Raw genomic sequence first — 14,105 nt, 5'->3', positions numbered from 1 at the left:
CCTGTCACTTACCGATCGGGACCCCCGCAGTGTGACTGCGGGGGTCCCGATCGGTAAAACGGACTGCTGGAGGTCTCTTACCTGCCTCCGTGCGGTCCGATCGGCGCTCTGCTGCACTGAGCCTGCACAGGCAGGCTCAATGAGCAGAGCGCCGATAACACTGATCAATGCTATGCCTATGGCATAGCATTCATCAGTGTAAAAATCAAACTAGTGAATGTAGAAGTCCCCCAAAGGGACTTCAAATGTGTAAAAAAAAAAAAGTTCAAAACACACACACACTACCCCAAAACCCCTCCCCCAATAAAAGTCTAAATCACCCCCCTTTCCCATTATATAAATAAAACATATAAAAATGAATAAATAGATAAACATATAATATACCGTAGCGTGCGTAATTGTCCGATCTATTAAAATATAACAAGCGTCATTGCGACCGGTAAACGGCGTACACGAAAAGAGGGGAAAAAGTGCGCAGATTACCGATTTTATGTTACATTATATATTAAAAAAAATTTATAAAAAGTGATCAAAACGTCCGAGCTTCACAAATATGGTATTAATAAAAACTAGAGATCATGGCGGAAAAAATGACACCCCATACAGCCCCGTAGGTGAAAAAATAAAACCGTTATAAGCGTCACAATAGGGCCATTTTATTAATATTTAATTGGCAAAAAAACGGATTTCATAAAAAAAAAAATATATAACATTAGAGAATCTGTGTAACCTGCATATGGTTGTGTTCGGACTGACCTATAGAATAATAGTGTCATGTCGCTGTTACCATATAGTGCATTACGTAGACACAGGAACCCCCCAAACGTTACCATATTGCATTCTTATTTGCGATTTCACCAATTTATATCTTCATAAATAATATATTTGGAATTCCATCATACATGTTATGGTAAAATGAATGACGCCATTACACAGTACAACTATTCCTGTAAAAAACAAGCACTTACATGGCTTGTAGATAGAAAACTGAGAGTGCTAGAGCTCTTAGAAGGGGAGGAGGGAAAAACGGAAACACTAAGATCAAAATTTGCGCGGTCCACTGGGTCATTTTGGGCCTGGTCCTCAAAGGGTTAATAGAGGACACGACTCTTGTCTCCAGTTCAGGTGCTGTTTGCAATTAAGCTCCATTCACTTCAAAGGAACTGAGCAGCAAAACCTGCACCCAAGCTGGAGACAAGAGTGGAGCTGTACAAACTAGTAGGTTCAGCAGCACCAATAGTCCCTTTAATTCCAGTCCTTGGTTCTCTTCTGGATGCACGCTGGGAAACCCATGATCCCCAGGTGGGTATAACGTGATACTGCAAGTGAAGTCCAACAACATCCACGGGTATATTTCCAAAACTGTATTGGTGTCCAAGTCACATAGATACGTTTCGACCTCCACTGAGGTCTTTGTCAAGAGTGGGGCTGTCTCTGGAAGAAAGTGGCCAATGTTTTTGGAGAGCTGGATAACCCCTTTAACCCCTTAAGGACAGAGCCTGAAATGGCCTTAATGACAGACAAATTTTATAAATATGACCAGTGTCACTTTATTCATTAATAACTTCGGGATGCTTTTACCTATCCGGCTGATTCTGAGATTGTTTTCTCGTGACATATTGTACTTTACATTTCTGGTATATTGGAGTCGATACTTATAACGAATCTTTATGAAAAAACCCCAAATAATGTGAAAAACTGCATTTTTCCAACTTTGAAACTTTTTTGCTTATACAGAAAGTGGTTATACCACATAAATTATATATTAAATAGCATTAGCAACATGTCTACTTTATGTTGGCGGCATTTATTAAACGATTTTTAATTTTTTTTAGACAATAGGAAACTTAAAGGACAACTCCGGCGGGACCCCCCCCAAAAAAAAAAAACCACAGACACACACAGACACCATACTCACCATCCCTCCGGTGACGATCGCCACTCCATTCACCCGCCGTCCAGCGATGTCTCCTTCTTCCGGGTCCATGAGAGAGAAAAGGCTGCCAGCGCGCTTGCGCACCGGCAGCCTTTTCATTGGCTGGAGCACATCACATGGCTTCCAGCAAGCTCAGCCAATCAGGGCTGAGCAAGCTGGAAGCCATGTGATGCGCTCCAGCCAATGAAAAGGCTGCTGGTGCGCATGTGCACCAGCAGCCTTTTCTCTCCCATTCACTCTCAATGAAGACGCCGAGGAGGAAGAAGACCCGGACCGCCCCCCAGCTCTGACGTCACCCGACACCAGAGAAGAGGACCGTGACGACCGTAATAGGTAATGTATATATTCTTTAACTTCCGGGGTGGGGGGTCGGGGGTCGGAAAGTGGGGGAAGGGGGCCAGGCCGGGTATTTAACCACATTACAAAGTTATATAACTTTGTAATGTGTGTTAAATAAGCCAAAAAAATTTTTCGCCGGAGTTGTCCTTTAAAACATTAGCAGCAAATTTCCAAATTTTCAGCAAAATTTCAAAATCAGATATTTTTAGGGACCTGTTCAGGTTTAAAGTGTATTTGAGGGGCCTGTATGTTAGAAAGCCCCACAAAGCACCCCATTTCAGAAACTGCACCCCCCACACTCTGCAAAAGCATATCCAGAAAGTTTTTTAACCCTTTAGGGGAGTCACAGAAATAAAAGCTAAGTGTGTAAGAAATTTGAAAATTTTAATTTTCTGTGCAGAGATTTTATTGTAATCCAATATTTTTCATAATTATAAACCTATTACCAGAGAAATGCACCCCAAGATTGATTGCTCCGTTTCTGCAGTTTATAGAAATACCCCATATGTGGCCCTATTGCGCTATTTGACGCAACCACAAGCCTCAGATATAAAGGAGCGCCTAGTGAATTTCAACGCCTCCGTTATATTTGGTCATTTTTGACCGTACCACTTCAGGTTGGCAGAGGCTCTGGGGTGCCAAAACCTAAAAAACACCCCTAAAGGGACACCATTTAGAAAACTACACCCTTCAAGGAATGTAACAAGGGGTGCGGTGAGCATCTGGACCCCACAGGTGCTTCACAAATTTTCCGAACAATATGGCGTGAAAAAAGAAAAATTAATTTCTTACACTAAAACATTGTTCTAGCCTTCAATTTTTCATTTTCTTAAAGGGAACCTGTCACCCCCCGTGCCGGGGTGACAGGCTCCCGACCCCCCGTTAGAGCCCCATATACTTACCTAATCCCGCCGGGTCCCGCTTCTGGAGGTGGTCGGGTGACGGAGATCTCAGCCGCTGCAGCCCGGCGCGCGCGCTGAGAGATGAGTCCAACGCTCATAGAGAATGACGGAGCGCTGGACTCTCCTGTCATTCTCTATGGGTGTTGGACTCATCTCTCAGCGCGCGCGCCGGGCTGCAGCGGCTGAGATCTCCGTCACCCGACCACCTCCAGAAGCGGGACCCGGCGGGATTAGGTAAGTATATGGGGCTCTAACGGGGGGTCGGGAGCCTGTCACCCCCCGTTCCCTTTAAAGGGATAAGAGGGGAAAAAAAAGACACAAAATGTCTAGCGCAGTTTCTCCCGAGTACGGAAATACCCACATGTGGCGATAAAGCGCCAAGGGGGCGCAGGACGATCCTCCAAAGGGAAGGAGCGCCAATTGGCTTTTGGAAGCTGAATTTCACTGGAAAGGATTTCAAGGGCCATGTCGCATTTACAGAGCCCTTGTGCTGCCAAGACACTGGAAACCCCCCACAAGTGACCCCATTCTGGAAACTACACCCCTCAAGAAATCTAGCAAGGGGTTCAGTGAGCATATGGACCCCACTGGTGACGGGCACAAATGTGGAACAATGTGACGTGAAAGGGAATATTTTCATTTTTTCACTTTCATGGCACAAATGTGCCCGTCATCCAGGGGTCCATATCCTCACTGCACCCCTTGTTAGATTCCTTGAGGGGTATAGTTTCCAGAATGGGGTCACTTGTGGGGGGTTTCCAGTGTTTTGGCAGCACGAGGGTTCTGTAAATGCGACATGGCGTTCATCATCCATTCTAGCCAAATCCAACCTCCAAAATCCAAATGGCGCTCCTTACCTTCGGAGGCTTGCCCTGCGCCCACATGGCGCTTTATGTCCACATGTGGGGTATTTACGGACTCAGGGGGAATTGCTCTACACATTTTGTTTTTTTTCCCCCTCTTTTAACCCCTTGTGAAAATGATAAATTCAAGGCTAAACCAACATTATAGTGTAAAAAATGTAATATTTCATTTTCACGCCACATTGTTCCACATTTGTGCCCGTCACCAGTGGGGTCCATATGCTCACTACACCCCTTGTTACATTCCCTGAGGGGTGTAGTTTCCATAATGGGGTCACTTGTGGGGGGTTTCAACTGTCTTGGCAACACAGAGGCCTTTTGAATGCAACATGGCCCCTCGAAATCCATTCCATCCAAATCCAGCCTTCAAAAACCAAATGGCGCTCCTTCCCTTCGGAGGCTTACCCTGCACCCGCATGGCGCTTTATGTCCACATGTGGGGTATTTTCGTACTCGGGGGAAATTGCGCTACACATTTAGTGTTTTTTTTTTATCTTTTAGCCCCTTGTGAAATTGAAAAAATCATGACAAGATTAATGATTAATAGTAAAAATTTTACAAAAATTACACTAAATGTTGGTCTAGCATTGATTTTTTCCATTTCCACAAGGGGTTAAAAAAGAAAACGAACACAAAACGTGTAGGGTAGTTTCCCCTGAGTACGAAAATACCCCACATGTGGATATAATGTGCCATATGGGCACAGGGCAAGCCACCAAAGGGACAGAGCGCCATTTAGAGGCTGGAATGGAGGATGGAGGCCATGTCGCAATTACAAAGCTCCTGTGCTGCCAGGACAGTAGAAACCCCCGACAAGTGACCCCATTCTGGAAACTACACCCCATAAGGAATCTAACAAGGGGTGCAGTGAGCATATGGACCCCACTGGTGACGGGCACTTACGTAGAACATGTGCCGAGAAAATAAAAAATACAATTTTTTTCATTTTCACGTCCCAAATGTGGCCGTCACCAGGGGGCCATATCCCCGCTGCCCCCCTTGTTAGATTCCTTATGGGGTGTAGTTTCCAGAATGGGGTCACTTGTGGGGGGTTTATACTGTCCTGGCAGCACAGAAGCTTTGTAATTGCATCATGGCAAGTCTCTAATGGGAATGGCGGCCATATTTATTTAGCTGGGGAAAAGGGACAATTCTAATTTATTTGGGGGTATTAGGCCAATTATTGGTTTATAAGGTTGAAAATGACAGGTGTCCATCAAACTCAATCTGTGTTGATCCAGAGGAAGGCAAAAAATCCTCGTGAGGCAGACGACAGTAGCCTCATCACAGGGGAAAAATTCCTTCCCGACTCCATATTGGCAATCAGAATAATCCCTGGATCAACGTGACCCCTGAAATAGGAATAAGGGACAGAATTTAGATAATGTAGAAGCCCAATGACGTGTGGTGCGCCTTAGAGCGATCCAGTATGCAGAGGCCGGGGGGATCAGGACAGGCGTCACACTGGAAAATGGCGTCCTTCCTGATCCCCCTGTTACACCACACTCTGCACTTCTTCTGGGGTCTCCCGTTCTCGAGTGTGGGGGACGTCACCTGGAAAATGTTGTCCTGGTGTGATACGGGGTCCTTCATATCCAGAAGCGCTGGGTCCGCTCCATGGCTGCTAAATATTAGGGCTCTATTACTGCCTCTGATATGTTCGGATCGTGCCGCAAGCTATAGTAGCTCGGGCAGCGAGGGACCGGAAGAGGGGGTGCTGGTATAAAAGTTATCCCCGTACAGGTGGTAACCTTTATCCAGCAGTGGGAAGATCAGTTCCCGGACGATCTTCCCACTTGTTCCGAGGATGGGAGGGAGGGGTCATCTGGGGCTGGATTCGGGTGTCCCTTCCTACATACACTCTAAGGGTACGTGCACACTGCGGAATCGCGACAGATAACCCTTCGTGCATTCCACAGCTGGCACCCACCGGCGGAGTGATGCAGGCGCACGTCTCCATCCGTGTCATAGACTCCATTCTCTCCATACACTGGAGTCTATGACACGGGTGGAGACACGCGCCCGCATTAGTCCGCCGGCGGGTGCCAGCTGCGGAATGCACAAAGTGTTATCCTTCGCCATTCCACAGTGTGCACGTACCCTAAATCTGTAAGTGTACCCTGGGGTAATTTCACAGAGTTTGGAGAATTTCATACCGTTATCTCTTATTGGGACGGTACTAGCGGAAAAGACGTGTCTGGGGGGCAGCGTACGCTATGCTACCCCCAGACACGTCACCGGATGATGAGGATGAATGGAGGAAAGAAGGATCCCCCATTCATCCTCACTGGCTGTTTCGGTGTCGGAGGCAATAATAACGTATGCGTCCGACGCCGAAAACACCCTGGGGGCCATCTTTATACGGGGATTGGTATATGGGGTATGTAGTGGTGTAGTGTCAAACTTTATTCAATGTAGTGTAGTGTGGTGTAATGTAGTGTTTTTTACGTGTTTTTTTACAGTTAGTATAAAAAAAAACCTACGCCAACAAAGGAGTTGCTGATAAATGCCGCACTTATGTGCGGCACTTATCAGCAGGCCGTGGCAGTAGAATATAGGAAAAAAACACCCTACGCCAAAAAGGAGGAGTTGCTGATTAGCAGCGCACTTTCGTGCAATGCTGATCAACACTCAGCGGCGATAGGGTGCGGAAAATAGAAAAAAAAAATTTGGAAAAAAAAACCAAAACTTTTTCTACATTCTGAACATCCCTGTAGCTGCTGATAAGTGTATTATACATATCAGCCGCTAGAGGGCAGCAGAGCGCAAAATCCGGAAAAAGACGAGGCTGTAGCCGAAAAAAGCCAATGGGGACCGCCGGAAATAGCCGAAGACCCGACAGAAAGACGGAGGACGCCGCGAACCCGGAAGACGCCGATCAGGACCCCGGGACAGGTGAGTAATGTACAAATACCTGCTCTGGACCCCTCAGCTACCTAGCTGAGGGGTCCAGAGCAGGTATTTACTATTTTTGTGGACTCTGATTGCCGTGAACGGGCCGGTGGCACCGTGACCACCATTACTTTTTACAGTAATGGCGGTCGGTGCTCGGACAGCACCGACCGCCATTTTTTCCGGGTCATCGATGACCTGGAAAGGTTCAGATCGCCGCTATTGGCTGATCTGAATTGATCAGCCAATAGCGGCGATCGTAAGCACGGGGGGTGTTAACCACCCCCTGTGCTGAGAAGCTAAGATGGCCTGCTATGATTTATAGCAGGCCATCTTCCCCGATCGCTGTGTGCGAACACACAGCGATCGGGGAAACATCGGGCGTAAATTTACGCCCTGATGCGTTAAGTACCAGGGCGCGAGGGCGTAAATTTACGCCCGATGTCGTTAAGGGGTTAAGGGCGCTGACTTTGACATACTATATCATTCCATTGAAGAGAATGGGCAGGTATCCGCAGCAGATTTTTACGCTAAGGCTGGAATCACATATGACAGTTTTTTTTGAGCCAAAGCCAGGAGTGGAGATGGCAGGAAGAAGATATATAAGTGTTTCTTTTATTTTACCCATTACTTTGATTCCACTTTTAGTTTAGACTGCAATTGTAGTTTCCAAAAAAACAGCCATGTGTGAAATCAGCCTTATTCTCTGGAGCAATGTGTCAACGATGCACTCCCAAATCCCAAGTACCAAGGGCTGTAACGCTTCCCCTTCCATGCTTAATAAATCAGCTTTCACAGTTGAGCCCTGCTCCTGTTCCTGTGCACTGCATAGAAATTGTGTGTAGGTACGAGATTTGGAAGCAGCTGTCACTCAGTGGCCTCCAGTGGTGGTGTGGCCTCCTCCCATGCCAGATTTACCTTGATTTACATAAATCACAGCAGAAATCTACAGCTGCTTAGGAGCAGGTGTACATTTCTGCGCCCGCCGTCCGGCAGCCCAGGTCAGGCCGGTTTCACAATGAGGTGTGTGCATCTGGCAGGGTATTTGGGGGCCTAATTAAAGAAAGAAGTACAAGTAAGCCTTCATAAATGTTAGGGAAGAACTTGAAAAGCAAGTATTATTAGAAAGTTTATTTTCATTTTTTGTGGACACATCTTACTGCAAAAATACTATAACGCTTTTCCTCCACAGCTGATCAGCACTTGTTATAACGTGTTCCAAGCAAAGTGCTAAGCAAATATTTGAGCGAAGGTAACTTCAAATAGAAGTAGTTACACAACCCGATAACCATAAGGCCGGGTTCACACTTCCATGACATGTGAGTCAGCGTCGCTTTCAAACGGAATTTAAATAAAAGTTGTGTTAGGGTCACTACACATAGGTTGTATATGCCACAGAGTTTCCGCACTGGTTCTGACTGTGGAAAATCTGCAAAGTGCTACAGTGCCAGCATTGTGAATGAGCATTGCGGACAAGCCCTGATCTGTGGTTGGTAGTTTTGGACCATTCATTACTTGTGTTTACACCCTCAGGGTATGTTCACATGTAATGCAGATGTAATCTTCATATCAGGCAGGAGTATTCCTGGACCAACCATTCAAGTCATTAGACACAAAACCATCTTTCCCCTTGAGAACAGTATTCTGAAGCAGCACTTACTAGTAATGGAAAATGCTGTAATTCTATGAAATGCAAAGACTATAAATATGGTTCCTTCCATGGTACTGAGCATGAGACTGCAGATCCCAGCAACTGAGCCTCTGATCCCCATGAGGTGGGGAAATCTTTAATGGGGAAACACGTTCTGGGACTTTGTACACAAAATCTGTATACAAGATGAAATAGCAACTCTGGAGTATCTCTTCTTATGGTGAATTAACATCCATTTACCTCTAATGGATGACACTGTATGCACATACAGGGACATCAGTCACACAGATTCCTATTCATGCTGCAAAACATAATTAACAACTTACTTCCCCAAACATATCGTACATAGAAATAAGTCTAAAATGACAAAGCAAATCAATTGTGAGTGCAAAAAATATGTGCACCCTTGTATTTCCATACACCTTCTGCTCTGCTCGCACCTGGAGGGTGGTTTCAGCTTTAAATGATGTGCACCAAAGGCGCCAAACAGACCCCATAGAATATAATGGAGTTCATTTGGATCAGTCATACTGGCAGAATAAACATTACTGCAAGAAGTGCAATTCTTTTCATTAATGGATAAGTCCAGCAAAATATTTTATTAAAGTATTGTATTGCCCCCCAAATGTTATACAAATCCTCAATATGCACGTATTACAGGAAATTCTGAGATGCCCAAATATCTGAACCCGCTTGAATAAAAAAAAAAAATACAGAAACCTGATAGATCCACCACAAATCAATATTAATCTGTAATAGAAGAAGCAGTGACGCCAGTGTGCACAGTGTCTTGGCTGTAATTGCCTATAAGTAATAGAAGCTTTTGTTCTATTATAGCACAACAACATCCTATTATACAATACAGAGTGTCTGCCACCTAAACAACCATGGAGGAAGCGGCGGAGGAGTGAGTGCTGTTATTGGATGCCATAGGAAGCCCATAAAAGCCCCAGAAATATAATGACTGTCACATTTGTGCTTCACACAGTGATGGAAAGGAAGTCGGCCGGGCAGTATGCAGAACTAAGGCTCCCAGTTATAGGAGGAAGCTGCAGAGACGTCACAGGACAAGTCCCTGGTGTGCACTCATATGACTGTCCCAGGAGCACACCCCGGACACACTGCACAGACCTACAATACTGTGAGCTGCACGCATCATACACACAGGAAGTGCAGGCCCTGGACTAGTCACAGCTCTGTACTAGACTGCTATATATCTGCCCCTGATAATATAGCAGCCATTACTAGACTCCTGAATGAATTAGTCTAATGTATAGGAATAGATAACTAGATGTGTCCTATTAGAGGTCAGGGAAACATGGATGAGGACTCAGCGGGGAGCAGCAATGGCGGCAGATAACAGGCGGCACCCAGCTTTCCTGGAGGGCAGGACCCGGTGGTTCTACTGACTGGAGCTTCAGATCTGCACAGATGTCTAGGACAGCTTATGTTTGGAGGAGTAAATTTCAATAATAAGCGACTACACCACTAGGAGCATGTTCACACCTATAACATATACCCCAGCAGAACGGTATGCCAACATATACTGTGGTGTATCCAGTGAGTTAATCAGACTGAATGGAGCTTCAGGATCCGCAGCAGATCTGATTAGTTACATTGATACCTGTGATATCCGATCCTGTACATGTGAGCGCACACTCAGGGTATGTTCACATTATGCTGCAGATTAAACAACACATGATCCCTTACAATGTCTGTTTACTCCATTTCTAGGTGTATACCTGTGTGCAACTCAGAAATCTGCATCATGTCAACATGTCCAAAGACACAGGTGTCTAACTTACGGCCCTTCAGCTGTAAGAAAACAACAAATGCCATCATGCCTGGACAGGAAAAACTGTAGCTCTCCGGGCATGATGGGATTTGTAGTGCCGCAACTTTGACACCCTACTTTTTCTTATGTGGATAAAGAGGGGTGGTCTCTACTGGAGTCAATCTGATTGGTTGAAAGTTTTCCTGACTTCAGCTGGCACTGATCTCTACGCTGCCCACCATGTGCCAGGCCTCCGCCACCCCTTACCCTGTGTGTTACAGTCTGTATACATCACCTGGACTGTTACTGTATCTGCAGTGGTATAACCCTACACTGTGCCCCCCAAGTGCCAGGCCTCTGCCATCCCTTACGCTGTGTGATACAGTCTGTATACATCACCTCTATGCTGCCCACCATGTGCCAGGCCTCCGCCACCCCTTACCCTGTGTGTTACAGTCTGTATACATCACCTGGACTGTTACTGTATCTGCAGTGGTATAACCCTACACTGTGCCCCCCAAGTGCCAGGCCTCTGCCATCCCTTACGCTGTGTGATACAGTCTGTATACATCACCTCTATGCTGCCCCCCAAGTGCCAGGCCTCCGCCACCCCTTACCCTGTGTGTCTGTATACATCACCTGGACTGTTACTGTGTCTGCAGTGGTGTAAGCCTGCACTGTGTCCACCATGTGCCAGGCCTCTGCCAACCCTGTGTGATACAGTCTGTATACATCACCTCTATGCTGCCCACCATGTGCCAGGCCTCTGCCATCCCCAACCCTGTGTGATACAGTCTGTATACATCACCTCTATGCTGCCCACCATGTGCCAGGCCTCTGCCATCCCCAACCCTATGTGATACAGTCTGTATACATCCCCTCTATGCTGCCCATGTCCCAGGCCTCTGCCACCCCTTACCCTGTGTGATACAGTCTGTATACATCCCCTCTATGCTGCCCACCATGTCCCAGGCCTCTGCCATCCCTTACCCTGTGTGATACAGTCTGTATACATCACCTCTACTGCCCACCATGTGCCAGGCCTCCGCCATGCCTTACCCTATGTGATACAGTCTGTATACATCACCTCTATGCCGCCCACCATGTGCCAGGCCTCCGCCACCCCTTAACCTGTGTGATACAGTCTGTATAGCTGCCCACCATGTCCCAGGCCTCTGCCACCCCTTACCCTGTGTGATACAGTCTGTATACATCACCTCGATGCTGCCCACCATGTCCCAGGCCTCTGCCACCCCTTACCCTGTGTGATACAGTCTGTATACATCACCTCTATGCTGCCCACCATGTCCCAGGCCTTTGCCACCCCTTACCCTGTGTGATACAGTCTGTATAGCTGCCCACCATGTCCCAGGCCTCTGCCACCCCTTACCCTGTGTGATACAGTCTGTATACATCACCTCTATGCTGCCCACCATGTGCCAGGCCTCTGCCACCCCTTACCCTGTGTGATACAGTCTGTATACATCACCTCTATGCTGCCCACCATGTGCCAGGCCTCTGCCACCCCTTACCCTGTGTGATACAGTCTGTATACATCACCTGGACTGTTACTGTATCTGTGGTGGTGTAACCCTGCACTGTGCCCACAAGCCTCTATATAGCAGACACAGGAGCACACTGTACCACGTGACCCGGGCTGTAATGCACAGCTGGCCCAGAGCATGCTGGGACATGTAGTTCTACAACATCTGGGCAGCCACCAGTTGCACAGCAGCACCCAGCAGGGACATGATGCTCCAATCAGTTGTGGTGACTGAGGACACAGACAATGGGCAGGGGGCCGAGGACTAGGGGTGACCCACCTCCCCGCAGGACCCCCGGCTAACAGGCCAGCGCTGCCCCTCCTGAGCTCTCCCTCCATGACAGGCCACGTCCTCCCAGACACTCCAGCCCACCAAAGTGACTCCCTGTCCTCCCGCCGCCTTATGTCCGTCCTCAGCCCCGCACACCGCCTCCTCTGTACCCCCCGGAGAAGCGGGGCACTCACTTACCCATCTGCTCCCGCAGCCCCTTCAGTTTACCGCTGCCGTCCGCCATCTTCCCCTTCCCCCGGTGTTGCCGCTCTCTCGCGCTGTCCGCCCGGGGCTGCGCATGCGCCGGAGGGAGTCGCGCACGGCGGCTGTTGCTGCTGCTGTTGCTAGGGAGAAGTCTGAGATTGCGTTCACCCTTTGTGTTCTGGAATTGGCTTGAATTTACCTCAAAGCTGCGCTCTCCGACCTGTGACTGACCAGCTGCTGCAAGACTACAACTCCCAGCATATGTCTGCTGTCAGGGCAATGATGGGAGTTGTGTAACAGCTGGAGAGCCCGGACCCAGGCCTTTACTCGGAGAGATTTACCTGACAGATTTTTGAAGCCAAAGCCAGGAATGGATTTGAGAGGAGGAGAAATCTTAGTCGTTTCTTTATGATCTGTTCTCTGTTTATAAACTGTTCATGGCTTTGGCTTCAAAAATTTGTCAGATAAATCTCTCTCAGTAAAGGCACCCTAATAGTCATTTTCCCTGAGCTCTGATTGGTTGCTAGGAGCAGCATTTGGCTCAGATTTATTCCCACAGCCCATGTTCCCATATGTGTTAAGAATAGTTCGAAAACCACGGCTCATATCTTCACGAATAGCTGCACCACGGCAACATTGTGTGGCTATTGGTGAAGAGATGTATTCTGGCCGCAAATATTAGAACATGGCCTTCCCACAGTTTTCTTTAGCAATTTATACCTTAAAAAGAAACCACAATATTGTGTGGGAATATAGCCTAAATGACATATATAAGGCATGGGGAGGAGTACACTAAGGGCTCTATTAGGGTATATGCACACAGAGTAATTATCGTGGATAACTCAGTGGGGAATCCGCCGCTTGCTCCCCCTAGCTCCCACTCAAAGTCCCGCCCATCACATAGGCTCCATTATATGCTTGGGCAGATTCCGTCGTCCGCCCAAAGGAATGACATGTAAATTCTTTAGGAGGTCAGCATTAAGGCTGCCTGGAAAATAGGCCATAGGCTATAGGCTGTATCCATGTTTTTCAGGACCTAGGGCTGCATCCAACTTCCTCAGCCACCGCTAATCAAATGACGCACACTCAGAATTCAGTCAGACCTGAGCATGCTCAAACTGCAACTGCACATCTCTATTCATCTAGAATGCACCTTTGTGTCTAGGTGTAAGTTTCACACACACACACCATTGCGTTTAAAAAAAGAGAGGCCACATCAGTTTACGGGAGGCTGGCATGACAGGAAAAATGGAGCTTAGGGGGTTAAACAGGACAGTTAGTTTAAAGGAGAAGTCCGGCCAAAATAAATTTTTGATATGTTGTTACTTATGAAAAGTTATACAAATTTCTAATGTACATTAATTATGGGAAATGCACATATAGGGCTATTTCCCTTAATTTAGTAGATCAGGAAGTGTTAGAATTCTCTCAGATCCAGTGACGTCACGAATAAAGGTGTAATTCCTATGGAGTGTCCAGCAGGGGGCGCTCTCTATATAGACGTCTATAGGACTTTATTGTTTCTATGGATTTCTATGTAATGTAATGTAATGTAGTGTAGTGTACAGTGCTTTATTGAATGACTACATCTATGGAATACTTTGGGGAGCAAGTGTCCCTGCTCCCCAAAGTATTGCATAAATGTATTTATTCAATACATTAGGATATCGCAGTAAGCCCGCCGATCCGCCGCATTGCCGCCGCACTCCCGTCGATCCGCCGCATTCCCG

At 47.0% G+C, this 14,105-nt stretch overlaps 1 protein-coding gene across 8 annotated transcripts in view; it reads right to left on the bottom strand.

Moving 5' to 3' along the window:
• MAP7D3 (MAP7 domain containing 3) overlaps window positions 1-12,508 on the bottom strand; it is a 42,306-nt gene extending 29,798 nt beyond the window's left edge. For 7 of the 8 annotated variants that reach the window (XM_069943123.1, XM_069943124.1, XM_069943127.1 and 4 more), the window contains exon 1: window positions 12,370-12,508. In XM_069943123.1, coding sequence (XP_069799224.1) covers window positions 12,370-12,415 — 46 coding nt within the window. In that variant the 5' untranslated portion in view covers window positions 12,416-12,508. The remainder of the gene's footprint in view (window positions 1-12,369) is intronic. The other variant, XM_069943130.1, reaches the window with a different exon arrangement.
• Between the last annotated feature and the right edge of the window lie 1,597 nt (window positions 12,509-14,105).

Source organism: Dendropsophus ebraccatus, chromosome 10 (assembly GCF_027789765.1).
Source record: "Dendropsophus ebraccatus isolate aDenEbr1 chromosome 10, aDenEbr1.pat, whole genome shotgun sequence".
In the NCBI taxonomy this organism is placed as follows: domain Eukaryota; kingdom Metazoa; phylum Chordata; class Amphibia; order Anura; family Hylidae; genus Dendropsophus; species Dendropsophus ebraccatus.
Note: the sequence above shows the minus strand (reverse complement) of the source record. Positions and strands in the feature narration are given on the sequence as shown.